A 19033-nucleotide genomic window follows, 5' to 3' on the forward strand; every position below is an offset into this window, starting at 1 on the left:
AACATTACTCGTGTCGTTTTTGAAGTTCCAGCAGCCTAAAGGAGACATGCCAAACATGGTCAGCGAAGACAGTGGGCAAGATCTGTGCCGACGTATTAGGTGCCTTGCCTGGAGTCCAACACCACCATTTTTTTCAACTAAACACGCTTCTGCTTACAGGGTCATGTGCTACAAAGCCACGAAAAGGAGCAAGCCATGCAGTAGTTTATAACCAAGATTTTTTATTGGTTCTTGTTTTAGTGTACACACTATTAACACATTCTGTACAGTTGACGTTTAGTGTTGAATTATGTAGGAATCCATTCTTCTTGACATCCATTGACAAGTGACAAGATCATGATGAATGGATCACAACGTACCAGTTTCAAGTCAGTTGGCTCTGCTATGCAGAATGTCCCGTTTTCAGGAACAGCACACACTTAAACACATCCATGGGAAAATCCAACCACCACAGCACTTTCACAAATAAAATAAAGCTACCAAAACGTCACATAGCACATGATTCTTAGAGAGACCCAATGAACAATGTGGGCTGAGAACAGAAGTTACCCCCAGTTATATCCATTCTTCACTTTACGCTCCTGGTTAAAAACTGTCCGTTTGCAGCATAAGGAATGTTCTACACAGCTGGTCACCGCCATCCCACGCTCGCGGTAAATTCATTTTAAAACAAGATCCCACAAACCGTAATAGGTTTTACAAAAAGGGGAGGATGTGGGTGGAATCCCTCCTATTTTTAAAAATGTTCGCTAGAACTACTAAAAAAAACTCGCATTTACAAAATTGTTGATAAAAATATTCCTCTGAATTGTACAAGAAGGTTACGGGGGACCACAGAGCACTTGTGCAGATTAATCAGATTTGTCTTCCTTGTCTGCATCGGCAGCAGGCTCCTGAAAGAGAAAAACAGATTAAAAACATGAGCGGATTAAAGACAGAAAGTATAGCAACTTGATCCTGTAAGGAAGCGCTAAAGACTACAGTGAAACTGAAAAATAACGGACGATTGTTGCAAGTCTCTTATAAATCCGTGCGAGTTACCATCAGTGGTTTAAGCACTTGGACTGTGCGTGACCCCACCCTGTAAATATTACACATTATACTAGACATCCACCCACCTCGTCCTTGGCGTCGCCGTTCTCGGAGGGCAGATCTTCCTTTGTAGCCTCCTTACTGGCATCGTCATTCTTTCCCTTTGCTCCCTTTTTACCTTTAGCGGGAGCCTTTTCCTACAAGGAAAGCAAGAAACGGTATTTATACTTCGCACGCCACCCTGTAAAAATCCGTATCAAGATTACGGGCAAAACATTTGACCAATGGACCATTTGCAAAAAAAATTCTACCATATAAATTACCAGCATTAACCCGACATATCCAAGAATTTTTTTACAAAAAAGGGTTTCTAATACTTGGGTGTATTTGCTTGGGTTGCCCTTTAAGATTAAATATCATTAATACATGCTGACAGAGGCGAGACAAGCCATTCGGCTTCAGGGCAGCTTCACACGAACTAGTACGCTCTGAAATGTCAGCCTAATCACGGGAGGTCTCGCACTCAATGGGCACAAAGCATTCAAGCATGAGTGGTATGCTTGCCGATAATCCTACAGTGGATCATTTACCACGCCCATGTACTGGCGTCACACAGATAAAAGCGCAGTAAAGACACTAAAGCTCACCTTAGCTACTTTCTTTTGTTTGGGTTCTGGTTTGGGAGGGGCGGGTTTCTGAAGGAAGAAATATCACAACATTAGCTATTCTGTACCAACGCAACTCTTGTATTTTACTAAGCGCCAGGGACAATTTTGAATCGTACACAATACTTACAGACGATAACCGTGCAGATCTTCTCTTAGGCTGAGGACAAAAAATAAAATGTCAGCATACATAGGCACAGACACGACACATAACCCTTGGGGGGGGGGGAAAAGACATTCCAATTGCAGGAACTCGTAAAACTGGCTTAAGGTCAGTGATTTACAACCATGTACATGACAAACACTAGTTTACCCCGCCCTCACCCAGATACACAACAAATCTCTGCTCCACATTTAAAAGTTAGTGTTGCTCTCCTTTTTCCGAGCACCACGAAATACACCCGATGCCACTAGCGAGCAAATTACATTTAACTAGTTAGGATTAGGGTTAATTGAAACCCTGTGCCCAAATCACGTTTGACCGGGGCGTCGGGACTCGAACCTGAGCCAGAGCTGTCAACTGCAGAGACTAGAGAAGCCTTCTCTCCCCCCCCCCCCCGCCACTACCCTAATAAGATATCAATTCAGTCACATCTATAAAGAAATACACTTGACATTTACAATAAGTGAGAACATATGCAGCACTCGAACATCCTACCATGAACATTTTAATTCAGCTTCGAAAGAGAACTAAATAGGGCTTACCTCATCCTTGGCAGCTGCATCATTGACCTGTTGAATAAAACATTAGTCGTGTTATATATATATTTTTTAAAAGTACACAATTCTTGCAACGTAAATCTATCTGGATTTCAGTGTCGTTAATATTCACTATAGAAACGCTGCAGGGCGATTGAGGTCACTCAAAGCCCGGGAAGAATTAACTGCTCCCGCCCCCGTGACGTTTCACGCAGCGTGGCATACGTCACGTAGTCCAACCCCTTCCCGCCACTAGTTCGAATCTACACTTCAGCTCGCAGATCCAGTCAGCGTGCTGCAAGGAGCGTGGAACGTTCTGGATCGCGCAGAACGCCGCTCCCGAGCGCCATTACAAGACACGGGAGACAACCCCCCGGAGGCTCTTATGTGGACCATAGCGCGGCTCAAGAAAATACGGCTGCATGTTTTAAACCGCTAAAACCCCGCTACCGTGACATAGAATGTGATTAATAGGGGTTGCATTATTAAGGCGTAATGGTTATCCGCCTTAAAGGGAAAAAGCAGTCTGGCGCGGTGCTCAATCTAGCACAAGCCCCTCCCGCTCGTGCCTACGAAGTACTGGTGACGCATTGGACATGAACAAGTCCTTGTGCCTGCAAAACGAAGAGGCGCCATTGTGCAGCACTGCTAGAAGCTCCATTTGGCCAAGGCGCGTAGCCACCGACCTTTCCAGATAGCTTATCAAGTATGCACGATGTAAAGCTGTAGCACAACATGCATCAGTTACGACCATGATATAGAAACAAATAATTAAAATAAACAGAAAACGTAACCATATATAGAATCAATTTTATGAATGCGACTTTTTACATTAAAAATATAAATGCTGCATAATGTAGCACTTTTATGCACCAAATGAATTTAAGATTCGAATCGCCTATGCACGCGTTTGACCCATTTGTCATAACTACTACTAACCATAACCCGCCCTAGACGATCGAGCGATTGAAGAGTGGAAAATGCATCAATTTCGGTTTCCTCCAATATTGAATCATGCACAATAAACGTGGATCTAGAACGATTGTCGGCGCGCAGTTTTGCTTATGCAATAAACACTTTCGCAAGGAAATGCCAGAACACGATATATTTATATCTAGTTTATGGGAAACATGCATGCATGCTACTACATAAAACACCATACTGATGCAAACACTTACCTTTCGCTTGGGCATCTTAAGGAGTGTCGGTGATATCGGTCACTGGCGGGAAACCTGCAAGGATTCTATCGAGACTACTACTCTTGCAAGGTTACAAGAAGACACTACCTTGCTCAGTAGCGCTCCCAAGCAGTTAATAACCTCACCAGCCGAACTAGATCAAACCGGATTGGATCCCCCAGTTGCCCCCTCCTCCCCCTTCACATTCACCGGTCCGACCTGGACAGAGAGGCGCTAGACGAGCGCCCATTGGCGGGTACGGTCCACAGGGCCCCTTTCAAATCACAACACTGGCACCTGTATGGGTAGCCACCGCTGTCAGTCACCTAGTTCAGTCCCGCCTCCTGGACTCTCCTGCGCCAGCTCAAGAGGAGGAGGGGGGAAGGGGTAAGATAGTAAATCGGCTTTTCTCCCACCCCCCCTTTCTCCTGCTTCAGTTTTTTTTTCATGTTAGTTTTTGGAAGCGGTGGTAAATAAAGCCTCTGTCCCTGATTGGGCCCGGCGTTGTCACGTGACCAGTATTATCGTCTGCACGCCTCACGGCGGTGCTGAGCCTTAGCCTGGATCCCTCACCAGCTTGTTAGCGCAGATGGCGTACTTGTAGTTAATAATAATAATAATTACAAAAAAAGTCGAGACTAGTGGAAGCAGAGTTTTATGTGCGTTGTGGTGTTTTTCGCGGTGCCTGGCGTGTAGTTGGAATGGAGTTCTGGATGCCGTTGTCTGGAGGGGTGGGGTTTACTGACAGCCACTGAGAGCGTGTGCTGTGACGGTAGCAGGCAACATGGCGGAGAGCTGCGCCTGGCTTCTGGTGCTCAGCTCAGTCTTTCTCTGCAACCTCTTTAAAATCCTGCTCCCCTCTTTTTCCTCTATAGTAAGTAGAACCGGATGGGGGAGCTAGTATGCTGAAAGACTTGTATGTTCCCGGGGACTGGGTCATTATGTGCGGAAACAGAGGTGGCTTCAGCTGGGTATTTATTGATACCTGCCAATGCCAGTTCTTTGTATGATGGAAACGCAAAGTGCAAGCGCCGTACCCCTCCATTTCCTGTTCTTACTGCCATCCAGAGTCCTATTCCGAATTAAATAAAAAAAATCATACGATGTTGCAAGGGATTATCTCCGTGCAGCGTAAACCCAGGCTGAACAAAAGGGCTGGTGGTGCAACAGAGTAATGATCAGGCAGGTTACCACAGCACTACACATGTCTTTTGTTTCAGTCCAGAAAAGAGCATTTAGGGTTATGCGATGGACGTTTCTTATTTCCACATCGCAAACTGAGTGGGGAATAGATTTAACACGTGGTAGGTTCCCTTTTCTTTGAGACACGGTTGATGTTTTGTAAATGTACCATGAAATGGCGCCCCATTTGAGCCAGATTTGACATTTTCTTTTTCCATTAAGTAATCTTTGTATGGTGCTGAACCCGCGTGTTTCCGATACATAATTTATCTGCGAAAAGAAATCATTTTTGCTGTAGTTGATAATACTGGTAAACAAGTAATAGACAAACGGCTGTCTTTCTGGTTTGTAACAAACAACATACACAGACATATCCATAGTACGAGCAGACGCCCGTTTTCCCGATCGTCCTAATTGCATGGTAAACTATAAATCTCTTGTAAAGCGGAACGGGGGCGTTGTGGTTGTGAAAGAGGGCCCTGTTCATATCTTCCCCGAAACGAGCTGCGCTAGGTGTTTTTAAAGAGTAGTGCGGGCATTGACAAGTGGCCAACCTCAAGGAGTATAAGATCCTTTTCTGATCAGGGTTGCAACTGAAAATCAAAATTTTAACATACAACGTACCCATCCTTCATTAGGATAGATATATATTTATTAATCAAATATGCTGGTATGTAAATATATTGTGCTTTATTTGGGGTTGGTTTTATAATCCAATGGCAGCCATGCGCTAGTGTAAATTTAAGGACATTCGTTTATGAAAACCTAAAATGTCTTTAATTTCTTATCAGGGATTAAGAAGTGCTCGAAAATGAGGTAATTTATTCATTTGAGACCAAATCCATACTCCGCAGAGTGGGAGTAATAATGAGCATTAATCTACCAAAATGCTCTTTGACTTAACTTCTCTTTGGCCTTTTTGTTTTCTTATTAAAGATGCAGTAATCTTTTGCAGACAGGTACATCTCGGACACTTCCTAGTTGTAGCATGTGACATAAAAGTTGCAGACCCCCAGTTGTCCAGTCTATGACGCTGCTTTGCTGTGTTAACATATTGGATTATATTGACCCAGTGCGCAGCAATTAAATGCATATTTAAAGAATAGCACGTTGTGTTCGTAAGATGTCATAAACTTTTTAAACGTCTGTGTCCTTGGAGCAAAGTGATAAGTCATGTGTTGGAGTTGAGAAATCTAGAGAATTTTAACACAGGAAGATTGTATTAGATTTACATGACACTTGAAAGGAATTAATGTGTTAGATTCTTGTAAGTGACCTCACCAGTGCTGAAGGAGTAGAATGTTATGGTGCATTGAATTGATTTAACATTCAGGTAATATTTACATTGTATAATCCCACAATCTTTGAAGAGAGACCTGTGTGCCCCATGACACCGAAGGAGATAAGGCTGAATTGGCCCTGGTCTCCCTTAATTTTGAAAAGACATTTGAAACAATAGAGTGGGTATATTTAATGGCCGTGCTCCGAGGCATGAGGTTGAGGCCCAATTTTTGTGCTTGGATACAACTCCTGTACACTGGACCCTCGGAGGGGGAGTTGTGACCTCTCTGACCTGTGGATGATCAGTAGAGGAACCAGTCAGTCCTCTTTTGCCCCTTCTTTTGTACTAGCAAGCAAGCCTTTTGCTCTATTGATGCATAGAGAAATGAAGCCTTGGATGATGCGGGTGGGTGATTCCACTAATTTTTTCATTGTATGCGAGTGACGCACTAGTTTGTCTGATCCGCCGGGGAGTCTGTCCCGCTCTTGTTGTGGCTGTTAAAAGCTTTTTGTGGGGTTTCCAACCTTTAAAGTTAATGCTTGCAAACCTTAGGGAAGGTTGATTGGAAAACACCCAGATCAACTGTCGTTGGTCATACTCCGTTGGGAGACGGAAGGGTCTCAATACTTGGGTATATGGGTTACACACACCGATGCAGAACACCAGCTAAGGAATGTAGACAAGATGATGAACTGACTCAAAAATTCAATTAAGTTCTGGAATAGCTCCCTCTTTCCATGATGGGTTTAGCAGCCATAACGAAAATGGTTTTCCTCCCGTCCTGCCTGGACCGTGTTCAAAACTCACTTTTCCACGCTGGAAGCTAGGTTTTTTCGCAAGCTGGCTAGCCTGTTCTCTCTGACGTGGGTAGGGAAGCGCAGCAGGGTGGCATTTATGGTGCTTAAAAGGGACACAGAGAATGGAGGCTAAGGTGTCCCAGAGTCAGGTAGTGGGTGATCTCTGTGAGACTTTAATCACCTTTCAAGAAACTCAGGACTCCTCTGTGGTTAGCTCGCCCCTTTTTTTAACAGTATGCCAAACTAGAGAGTGTTGTGAAGGAGACTGTGGCCCTCTGAGGTGCTGAGTGGCCTGCACGCTGTGGGGAGTTGGGTGCCACCTTTTTATATCTGGCTTGAGAATTTGTTGGGTCTGGGCATACAGAGGGCGAATGCTACCACAAATTGTGGATACCAGTGGAATAACGGTTCTTCTGACACAAAAAGCTTGTTTATTGGTAGTGGTGGGTAGACCTAGGGGATGGAAAATCCCCTACAAGCTTATTCAGCTGTCTCTTTTGATGAAACTCCATGTGGTCGTCGGATGGTTGAGCACTAGGATCCCAATGTTGGCTCAGTGGTTGAGGGACCTCATGGAAGAAGGGTTGGCAGAGGAGCACCACATGAGACTCACCCACTGACAAGGGGGTGGTGGAAGAGATATTGATATAGTCCCAATTACTCAGGAAATGTGCTGAAGATGGAGGCTCGAGCGCTGGTGATAGTTATGAGGCAGAGGGTTAACTGTCCTGGTTGATGGTAGTCCTGTTATACTTATGACAACATAGTGTGTTATTATTGTGATTTTATTCCATTTGATGTTTTCTCAGTGACTTGTTTCACCTACCAAATTGCACTAACCATTGTATGTACTTCTCTGATGCTGCAACACCTTACATGTGGAGTCAACCTGTATTTGTAACTGCCTTCCTTTCGTTTCCATTGGGGTGTTGTGTATAACTGAAACTCTTGCACTGTATGTTTCTTTTTTATTGCATTATCAAAACTAATAAGACAGCTACATTGTTTGGGGGGATAATCCATTGGTAAGACTTTGAAGAAAGGAACATGCTCAGGAGTAATATTTTTTTCATAGAAACAATGACTTAAAACATTGTAACCGACATGGCCGTTATTGGCGCCATACCAAGAAATGACAAAATACCTGGTAAAAACGAACTTAAATGTTGTAACTCTGTGGGAAATCCATGGCCCTAAATAATCAGTTAGGAAAGGGAAGTAACACAGTACTTGGTGTGTCTAAGGGTTGTACACATTCTGTATTTATGGATAATTGTGTTGATGCATGAGGGCCAGAGTTGTTGTTCCACCCACATTTAGCCTGGAACTATCACAGAGTATGGTTCCAACATTTCATATAACGGTTTTAAAACATATTAGTTAATCATTTAATAAAATATGTGACCAACTGAGCCCATGTAAAGCCAGGAGAACAAGTTTTATCAGTGGAGCAGATATACCATGTAGAGAAATTGATGGTATGGGTAAAATCTAAATATTTGTTGAAGTACTGCACCCAGAGTGAGGTCATTAAAACTAGGGAATGCTATTGAAGAGCCAAGAACGGTATGTAATCTCTCTTTTAATGCCAGAGTGGGGTGTCAGTTCATGGGTGATCTATATCATTGTGTACTAATTTGCTGGCTATTGACAACGGTTATATTGATGTTCTCTCTGCTCTACCTTCTGCTTTCAGGCAGGTAATTACATAAGGGTATAATGATGTGCCGTGCCACGAAACAAATTATCAGGTTAAGAGCCAGTTTTGTTACCAATATTCTAGTCCGATCAAGAATAACTCCTGGAATCTAGATATCACAGGCAAATATGACAGATACACAACATATGACCATCAACAAAAACATAGTAGACCGAATGCAACTTTCATACAATATGCCTATCAAAATATGACACCAGTCCACTTTGACCCTGTTCATTCACATTTCACACATGTACCAACACTAGCGGCACACATATGAGATATGACCCTGGCTACCACCTGGCCAAAGCAAGGTTCTAAGCCAGTTATCTGGCTCAACTTTGTGCACCTCAGCAATACATGCATATCAAATTATATCTGTATCACGGTTCTACACCATGTAGTTGACTAAGTGTTTGCCACTTCAAAAGCTCATCAGTATTAAGTAATGGTCATACCTTGTTGTACGCCAACAAGAGATGTAACCTAGCACCATCATATATGTTGCAAGGTTCCGAGCCATTTAGGAGGGTAAGTAATACCATCTGTAGAGCGCATCAATCTAATTAAATTTGCATACAACATTACAGCAACACCGAGGTTTAGCAAAGATGCTTCTGAACTTGACAGTCACCGAGGCTCAGCAGGGGACAGATAACCTTGCACTTCAGCAGAACAAACTAACCGCTGAGTCCATAGCTGCGTGCACAACAAAGATCAAACTTGCCATTGTGTAATATAATTACTCCCTAAACAATAAAATAGCATATTCTAAACTTTGTGGCCACTATCAGATATATGCAACCAATGGAGAGGCGGCAATCCACAGTACATTCCTTTTTACACAAGCAAACTTGTGACTCATAAATGTATTTGTATGATAAGGAATTTACTGTGGATTGTTGCATCTCCGTTGGTTGTAGTCTTCTAACAGTGGGTTGTTGGACAGCTAACCCAGGGAGGTGGGCAATTTGTTGTATGAAAGAAAAAAAGGAATTTATTGGTGGTGCAGTGGATCAGTCCTTTACTGTCCGGTATAATATTACATCCGTCTAAACTATAAACTGCACACCACATAACTAAACAAAGTAATGAGACTATTTTAATTAAATCAATGGAAGTCCAGAAACAATGCAAGGCCCAGATTCCAAAGGCAGTGGCGGATAGCGCAGGCAGTAGATATGTGCTGTTTCAAAGTATGTACTATACACACACAAGAAATGTCTAAAAATACAATCAAGTAAAACACATGGAATGGCAGTTATTATCTAATGTACACTATGTATTTTTTTCAGAATAAATTAAACAAGAGAGCAGTGTAGTCTTTGTGAGAAGTTGGCCTGATATGCAGTGTTCACTATTCTAGTGATCACTATGTATCATTTCAAACGACCCTTATTGATGATTGGTTGTAAGTCAACCGTAGACCAGCTATCCTAGTAGCATGGACAAGAGCAGTCTTTAGGCTAGACTCTAGAGGGCGTGTTAAGCCAGCTGTTATACCATCACATATACCCCTTGAACACCAAGTGAAAGGACACCACTCAAGTTGTTATGAAAATAAAAGTATATTTATTTAGAACACAACAGCCCTGGACTCTTTATGAGGAAAGGGTGCTAAGCACAATACAAAGCTCTTAGGAAAATACTGAAAGTCGCACAATTTACACAAATGCCCGAGGGGCACGAAAAACCATATACTCTAAAAGTGGAATGCGAAATTACTAGCAGGTAAGTACTACTCTGATAGGCTTTAGGATCGCTAGGACTGGACTACTGAACCTTCAGATTACTAGCAGGAGGCCTAGAGAGATCGGGTGCAGAGTGTGCACTCTCACGCGGGATGCAGGACAAAGTCTATGGATGCTAGATTTCGTAAAGTTAGTGTTATCGGACGAATCCGACTAGGTAGAGCTGAAACGAAAAAGGATCTGGACCCTTGGATAGTTAAGCTATGCTGGAACACCGAAATGCTGAGATTACCTAGCCCAGGGGCTGCGGCTGCATAGGTCTGAAAAGACGTCGGGAATCCTCGTTGCAGTCTATGGAGCCTGAAAGAAGAAGTTGCTGGCAGGCGACCAGTGAAGAGATTCAATGGGATCCAAGCCTGGATCGGTGATGGAGGATACCTGTAAGCAGAGGGGACCAAGTTCTGAATCACTAGCCAGTGATTAGGTGGGCACCAGGATGGTACTGGACGAAGTCACCTCGACCAGGTGAGTGGGCAACGCTGGGCTCTGCAGTCTCTCGGACCAGGAGGCGTTGCCGGCGACCAGGATGGAGGTGCGAGCTGTCCCACAAAGGTATCTGCTGTCGGTGTCGCTGGACCCAGGATTGTGGCAACAAGTCTTGGCAAATGCAAGCCCACGCGGTGAACTCAAAATGGCGTCTGGAGTGGACTAGGAGGGTCCGGGGTGCTCCTCTGTTGGAGGGGAGCAAGGGCCAGTCTGGAGCAACCAGACCAGCGGTGTTGTCTTCGTGGTGCGTCATCAGGAGGGCCACAAGCCAGCAGTCAAGTAGCCGGACAACGCGGTGAGCAGCAAAGAGCAGAAGGGCCCCACACAGATCTGGTGGATGCTGGGGGGCTGGACTTCGGTGCTGGAGCTGCTCAGGTTAGGGCTTCTCAAACCCCAAAGCACTCACTCGAGGATCCCTCGGCGGTCGTGCTGGGCAAGCGTCGTGCAGTCTTGAAGATGGCCGGTCCCTCGAGGTCTCGTCACACCCACGAATCTCAGCGTGGCTGATGATGCAGGTAGAGGTGCCAGGGAAGCCGGGTCTCGTCAAGCTGGGCAGTCTTGATCCGGAGGAGAGACTTACAGCAAACCGCGATGCGCTTGGATGGTGCCTGCTGTGTAGGGTGGCTACTCCTTAGCCACAAGGGAGAGTCTTCTGAAAGGTTCAAGAGTTCTTTCGTGGAAAGTCATCAAGATTCGGAATTATCTAATTTGGGAAGGGTCCCCGCTCCCACCTTTATACTAAAGAAAGGGGCAGGTACAGGGCTAGGTCCTGCCCATGGGTGGTACCGGGAAGGGGGGTGGTTACACCCCTCTCCCATGCCGGACTTTCCCCAGCTCAGGGGCTGGTGTGCCCCTGGAACTGGTTCTAGCCGGCCTATGCGTAGTGAGCACCGGGGTGCCACTCGCAGTCACCTTCCTATTCAGCCCTGCCTACCCAGGATACACAAAACCCTGTCTGGGATGGTGCTAGTACCGCCCCTGACAGGAAACCCTTTGTCCAAGCTCTCCTCGCTGGAAGGACTCCCAGCCGCAGGAGGTCAGACTTGTGTCTGTGGTGGCAGCATCCATTTTGTGATGCTGAGGCTCGAGTTAACTTTAACCGGGGTTCACAGTTACATACATCTTGTGTACCTCTAGAAGGGTGGAATGCTAACCCCGTCGCCAGAATTGGCGAGGAGTTAGTATTCCAATTTGTATGACACCTTACTCGACATGTTTTGATTAAGCGATACCAGAGTTGGCATATAACCGCGAGGATTATAATGCACTTAAGAGTATATGGTATGCGTTATCATGGAACAGCTATTAGGACTTGGTTCTGTAAGCTGCAAACGGGCTAAGCTCATGCCAGAGCACCATCTCACACGATTCCACGCACTCTGCCTTCAGGATTGTCAAGGCCTGCCATAGGAGTGACTGATAGGAATACGGGTGTCCATTTTAGGGTTAGATATAGGTATACTATATCTACAGCGAGGGGTGATTACACTACCTTGCCCCAGCTGTTGTGCAGCCAGTTGTGTCAGATTTAGATGGCCAGCCAGGGGTGGCATAATACATGCTGCAGCCCCTGGTAGGCCCTGGGTACACCTATGCCCTGAGTTACAGGGTCTGATAAGGTGGCCCAGTACCAATTGGATATGTACCTAAGGTACATGGAATCCATTTTACAGAGAGAGCAGTAGGCCTGGGGTCCTGATTGGCAGGGTCCCAGGCCAACTATGTCAAAAACCAGCTAAAACACAGGGCAAAAAGTTGGGGGCAACCATAGTCAGGATCAACCTTCCTACAGTCTTATTTTCTAAAGTCTGCATTATTTTAGACTCTGCTTTGCCACATCAACTCTGAATCCTCTTATGCTTGTCTTTCTCCCACAGGATAAACCAACTATTAATAGGCCTTTCTTGACATATCGCCCAAAAGCAAGTAGCATGATTGTCGGCTATTGCTCTGATGCTAGCATCGCCTGACTCCAGTGTTTACTACACAATCTCTGTATCTGAACACATCAGATAGACCTTTACCACATGCACGCAACACCCAGTTGCGATGCAATAATTTTCCGCCTTCTCACTATCCATCCAGTGATACCCACTGAACATTACTGTTCATATTACACTCCTAAATTCCTTCTCCAAAACAGTACCCACTAGACGGAATCCTGACATCATCATGCATCACAACTCCAAATCCATATAGTTGTGTTTAATTAAACTTAATCTGTTCTGAGCAGGTTCTGACTATCAAAAAGGAGCACAGTTGGATAAGATCTGGGAATTAAGCAGCACTGTTCAACATACCAGCATATATCTTAAAAACATCCAGATCAAATTAGAGCTTTCCCATATCATACACACATCACACCATAGTAATGTGCATAGAAAGCAATGCCTGACGAGAAAACTATTTGCACATGCCTAGCAGTGGGCAAACAATACCCAAATAATCAAAAAACAACAACATCCTGTGGCGTATCCATCCTAACACATAACACACTAAAAAGATGTTTCTATTGGATCAAACTCACTTTAGTTTCACCACCGATTACTAGTCTTAAGATCAATTTCTACTAACCAAACAGTCATATGCACTTGTGGGAAATCCCTGAATGTTGTATAAACGGTGCTGAAATTATGGAAGTCCTCTGTGACCAAATGAGGGCATGCTTGATGTACCCCTCCAGGGCACATGACAGGACCGTACTTAAGTCAAGGGACAAGACATAGGCCTCTGCGCTCAGTAGATTAATGTGAGACTAGGTCCAGATATCCAAAACCAGATACTCAGCAGTCACTCATGAGAGGAAAACAAGCTAGTACTCCATGCAGAGGACATTCCCATACCAACAAGCCTATTCTACTAAGTAATACTACACAGTACCCATCCAATTTCACCTATAATGAACTTTTCGCAAACAATAAAGTGTAAAGACAGCCTAATTCGTATAAAGAGGCTGAAGTGGTGAATTTGTCGAAAATTTCACTATCACAAAATATGATTGATTTGCTTAAAAAAGGCTTACGTTTTTGTCCAGCTGTAAGAGGCAATACTTGTGACACTAAGATTGATCTATTTAAATATATTAGACAATTGAAGCTTAAAAAACACTTTGCTTTGAATCCAAAGAAAAATAAAGCTGATACTGTGCAAACATGTAGTATGGTGTATAATTCATCTACCATAAGTAATATCCAGGACACAGTAACGCTCCTCTGAATCACGGAATTGGAAGAGGATCCGGTGACAATGGCTAAAGTCTTAGAGGACTTAGAGATCAGGCCTGATTTGTCGGTGTCAAGTGGTCTAAGGAATAAGTCTAGATGGTCACCAAACAAGTGGCAATAACATTGAGATTTTTCACAAACTGGTTATTGCGGATCTAGATGCCAATGAAACTAAAACCTTTTCGGGGGGTTATGTGAAGGATAATTTGACACAAGATGAAAGGAATGCTCTGAGAGATCTAATGAGCAACAAAGAGATAACTATTAGAAAAGCGGACAAAGGGGGAAATATAGTGCTGATGAATAGAGACGATCATGAGCAGGAAATGTATTCCCAATTGGGTGATAAAGCTTGTTACGAAAGAGTCGGCCAAAACCCAATATTCTCCCTCACTGTCGTAATTAATACTCACCTAAAGAATTGGTATGACATGGGCTTGTTAGATGAGGACGAATATCTCTTTTTGAAAGTAAATTGCCCCAGATACCATTGTCTGTACACTTTACCTAAAATCCATAAAGGCCTACCATTTCCACCAGGTAGGCCCATTGTATCAGGCATAGGGGGGCCAACAGAACACTTATCGGAATTTGTTGATGACTTCCTTCAACCGATCATGACTAACTTACCATCTTATATTAAAGACACAGGACATATCCTAAATATCTTAGGGGATATAAAATGGGAAACGGGGATGATACTAGTGACCCTGGATGTGGTCTCGTTATATACAAGTATTAGAAATGAATTGGGAGTGAAAGCCTTAGACCATTTCTTTTCGAAAAGACCAGCCAGTCATTGTCAACATACACGAATGACGTTGGCCATGACGAAATAATCTTAATTAACAACTTCTTTCTATTTAAGGGGGAGTGGTACAAGCAAAAACAAGGTGTGGCCATGGGCTCCAAATTTTCTCCAGCCTTTGCAAATATATTTATGGGCTGGCTGGAGGAGAAAGATTGTTTAGGGCCCGGGAGCTAGTGAGTGGAATGGATCGATCCTGTTTTGGGGGTAGATTCATTGATGATTGCATAATGATTTGGATGGGATCGGAGGAGGCCCTTGAAGGGTTTTATGTATTTCTGAATAGTAATGATATGAACATCAGATTTACCACCAATCACAGCACAACTAGTGTTACATTTTTAGTTGAGGAATTTTATGTAAATAATGGATGTATTGAAAGTAAAATGTACCGTAAACCAACTTCTTGTAACACAATTCTACTTGCAAAAAGTGCTCACCCGCATCACCAGGTAAAAGCGATCCCATTTGGGGAGATGTTAAGAGCCAGGTGTAATTGTAGCGAAACCAAGGAATTTAATGACAGTATTTGTGACATGGAAAATAGGATATGATAAACGGAATGTGAATCTGGCGAAACGGAGGGTAATGAATGTAGAACGGAGTGTAACGCTCAGGCCTACAGTTAACAAAGCAAAAGATGAGCAACCGATTAGACAGATCACTAATTATACTCCAGTGAGTAGTGTTTTATTACAGAGTATGAATAAACCTTGAGGCGTATTAAAAATGGACAAAGCACTAGAGAAACACTTAGGAGGAAGGCCACAAATAACCTACAGGAGAGGTCAGACACTGGGGTCTTTACTTAGCCCCAGTTACCCAAAATCAGAGCAACCTGTAACGTGGCTTGATGAACACTCTAAGGGATTTTACAAATGTGGTTATTGTGGCATGTGCAGATGTGCCAAAGACAAAACGTAGAGTTTTCAATTCAATGATGGTAAAATATATGAAATAAGAATGAACATCACATGTAGCACAAAGTATGTCATTTATGTCATTGAATGCAAATGTCTACGGATTTATGTGGGGAGAACAATCCGCATGTTGAAGGAAAGAATGAGGGAGCATCTGAGAGCTGTTAAAAACAATAATGTATGGTATCCTATAGCGGAACATATACAATTGTGATAAGCAAGACATGAGTAAGAGTTTTAAATTCTATGGAATTGATCATGTATATGTTGACCCACGAGATGGGAATAGGGAACTGAAATTAAGACGGCAGGAGGCAAGATGGATCATGCGTTTACGGGCCATAGAACACGGCCTACATTTTAATCAGGAACTTCAATATTTTCTTGGTGATTAAAATATAGAATGAGACCAATGAGCACCTAATATTGTGCGATTTCTAAAATTCTGGGAACATGTCTAATCTCTTAAATACAACAAAGTATTGTACATGAATAGTTATACGGGGCGAATTTCAATAGGATATTATCTATGATCTTTGATTGTGTTATATGTTGAGGCGATCATATTTATTTATGCTGAGTACTCATTGTATTGATAATCAAGATCGATTTTGAGGTTTATTTTGATGTGATACTCACTTCGATATACAAGAAGGGTTGTTTTGGCCATTATGGGGCTCTGTATTTGAATTGCTGCGCTGGTGAATACTATTATAATAGCGCCCTTCGTATCATTTCCAGCCCTGAGGAAGCCGATGGGTTAACAGTAACCTCGGCGAATCGCGTTGGCATGGGATTGGAGTTGGAAACGAATTAAATAAGAAGAAACTTCAAAAAAGCCTTGATTGTTTTTTGTGCTTTGAGGGAATGAGAAAACTGTTAATGTTTTGATAAGTGGTGTGCTACAATTTCTTTGATCCTAAAGCTGTATAGTTGGCAAAGCAATATTATCTTACCATCAGGTTTTCTTCACACTAACATTTTAGTATCATTTAGCTAAAGTTAACTTGCGCATAGAACAACCTCACTGCATCGCATCATAGCCCTATAAACGGCAAACAACGCAGCATTATAAAATACACAGTGCAGCCTGGCCTTGGGCTAGCCAACCATTTGGCACAGCAAAAAACAGAAGTCCTTCTCAACGCCCCATCATAGAAATAGCTCCTACAGAGATTTCTGTCTTGGTCTAGTTCATTGAACTCTTACCTTAACAAATACGAACCATTAGAATATTAATTAGAATATTACGCTTCTACAAAAGTCTTCTCTACTAACCACATACAAACAATACTATGCAATTGATTGATGTAAACTTTTTGAATGCTTATTAAGGGTACAGAGAGTAAGAAAGTAATGCAGAGCGTTACTAGTTGTAGATGGCCTATACAAATACAGATGACTTAACATTACCAGGGAGATGTGATTGTCTCAGAAGTAACTATATTGCCTCCAACCATCCATTGATTACACACCATTCGTGAACATGGTTGAGGCAATACAGGCGATTCAGCAATTTGTTCTCAATCTGATGAGTAAATCAAAGGATCATGAGGGTGGGGCGCTAAGTGTTGCGACCCAGATCTTGAAGTGTTAGAGATTAGAACAAAAGCAACTAAAACAAAATCCTTAACATTTTGGGCAAGAAGTTGCTGTAAAAGAGTTAGAAATATCCCATCCCAAGAAAAGACAGATGCAGAGTTGAACATGAATGAACTCAGCATCTTACGAAAAATTGTCTTTCTATTCTGAGAGTTAAGAAAACCATATGAAAGACCAGTGCAACTAGGAAATATTTGTGGAGCATGCTCATTCCCAGTAAATGACCCAGCATCTCGAATGTTTCAATAGAGGGTTAAAGTGGACCGAGTAATTTATGTTTCCTAAGAAGAGTGGTAATAGTTCACAGAAGAACAAGCTCTGATAAAAAAAAAAAGATTGTAACCTAACTTTTCTCATAATCCAGTGATATAACCATAATAATATCTGAAGTGAAACCTACCTAAACAGCAAACGCTATCAGGGATACTTGCTATCACACTGCATAAAAGTTTATGCTCTACAGCCACACAGAAGATAAGCTTTTTCTAAAGTATGTATATTTATAATTTTACTTAACAATATAGATTTATGAAGCTAAATCCACATTCAAACTTTAGCATTTACCACTATATGACCAATTTATATGCACATAGATAAATATTGCACACCAGTGTAACAGTACTTGATACCACCTACATAGCAACCATATTTAAAGAAACATTTGTTTTGACTTTTTATGATGGTCTTTTACCCGAACTTTCATTAGAGCACAATATCCTATTTTAGAGTATACAAATTGTGCACAAACTGTGATAAACCTCCAGGATTGACTACGTACTGGCTTTGGCTGCCCATGCGTCTGCCGTCTCTGAGGCCTGCTTGATGGCCAGGGGCATATCGGACCATTCCCCGGTGTGGGTGTCCTTTGATTTTGACATCGTAGTGGCCTCTAGAGTAGCGCCGGTCAATCCGTGGTATTTCCGTAACCCCAAGACTCGAGATCTCCTGGCTAAAGCCATTGACCTTTATTTTTCCGAAAATACGGGCTCTGTGACGTCGGCCTCGTCTCTATGGGAGGCCTTTAAAACTGTCCTGAGAGGAGAGGCCTTCTCCTTAATAGCCGAGGTGCGCAGACGCAGGGATGAGGATGTGGTGCGGCTCGAATCAGAGGTTGAGGATCTTGATTCCCAGTTGGAGACTGATCCGACGCCTGCCATGTTACATGCTCTCTCGCTCAAGCAGGCGGAGTACCGAGCCACTCTTACTGACGCGGCCAAGGTGATGGGCAGCGAACAGCAGGGGAGGATCTATGATGTAGGGGATAAGGCAGGCAAGCTTATCGCGTGGCTTGACAAGGAGATGGCTTCCCGAGTGGTTCCCGAGGTGAAGGGTGAGGACGGTCTGGTTGTCACTGACCCCAGTGCTATAGTTACGGTCTTTGCCGACTACTTTGAGTCTGTATGCACATCGGCCTCTGATATGACTGAGGCGGACTCTGCCTCTCTCCTTGCAGGGATTGAACTTCCTTGCTTGTCTGACACCGAACGTGGCGACATAGACAGAGGTATCACAGTGGACGAGGTGGCGCTTGCGATACGCTCCTTAAGGTCTGGCAAAGCTCCCGGGCCTAACGGACTTCCGGTAGAGCTTTACAAAATAAAGGCTGAGGCCATTGCTTTGCCGAACATGTTCCTGGAGGCGCGCGAGGCTGGTGAGCTCCCTCCGGACCAGCGACTGGCCACTATTGTGGTCATTCATAAAGATGGGA

The 19033-nt window shown here is 43.4% G+C and overlaps 2 protein-coding genes across 2 annotated transcripts in view; one reads left to right on the top strand and one right to left on the bottom strand.

The window, feature by feature from the left end:
• Positions 1–201: 201 nt before the first annotated feature.
• Positions 202–3898, bottom strand: HMGN1 (high mobility group nucleosome binding domain 1). The gene is made up of 6 exons (XM_086935424.1): positions 3575–3898; positions 2403–2429; positions 1828–1857; positions 1680–1727; positions 1119–1229; positions 202–893 (listed from the first exon to the last, which is right to left on the bottom strand). The coding sequence occupies exons 1-6, from the start codon at positions 3587–3589 to the stop codon at positions 852–854; spliced, it is 273 nt and encodes a 90-aa protein (XP_086791550.1). The 5' UTR covers positions 3590–3898; the 3' UTR covers positions 202–851.
• A 426-nt stretch (positions 3899–4324) lies between these two features.
• GET1 (guided entry of tail-anchored proteins factor 1) overlaps positions 4325–19033 on the top strand; it is a 340494-nt gene continuing 325785 nt past the window's right edge. The window contains exon 1 of the mRNA XM_086935425.1: positions 4325–4448. Within this exon, the coding sequence (XP_086791551.1) occupies positions 4359–4448 (90 nt within the window). The 5' untranslated portion in view covers positions 4325–4358. The remainder of the gene's footprint in view (positions 4449–19033) is intronic.

Source organism: Lissotriton vulgaris, chromosome 8 (assembly GCF_964263255.1).
Source record: "Lissotriton vulgaris chromosome 8, aLisVul1.2, whole genome shotgun sequence".
Lineage (NCBI taxonomy): Eukaryota > Metazoa > Chordata > Amphibia > Caudata > Salamandridae > Lissotriton > Lissotriton vulgaris.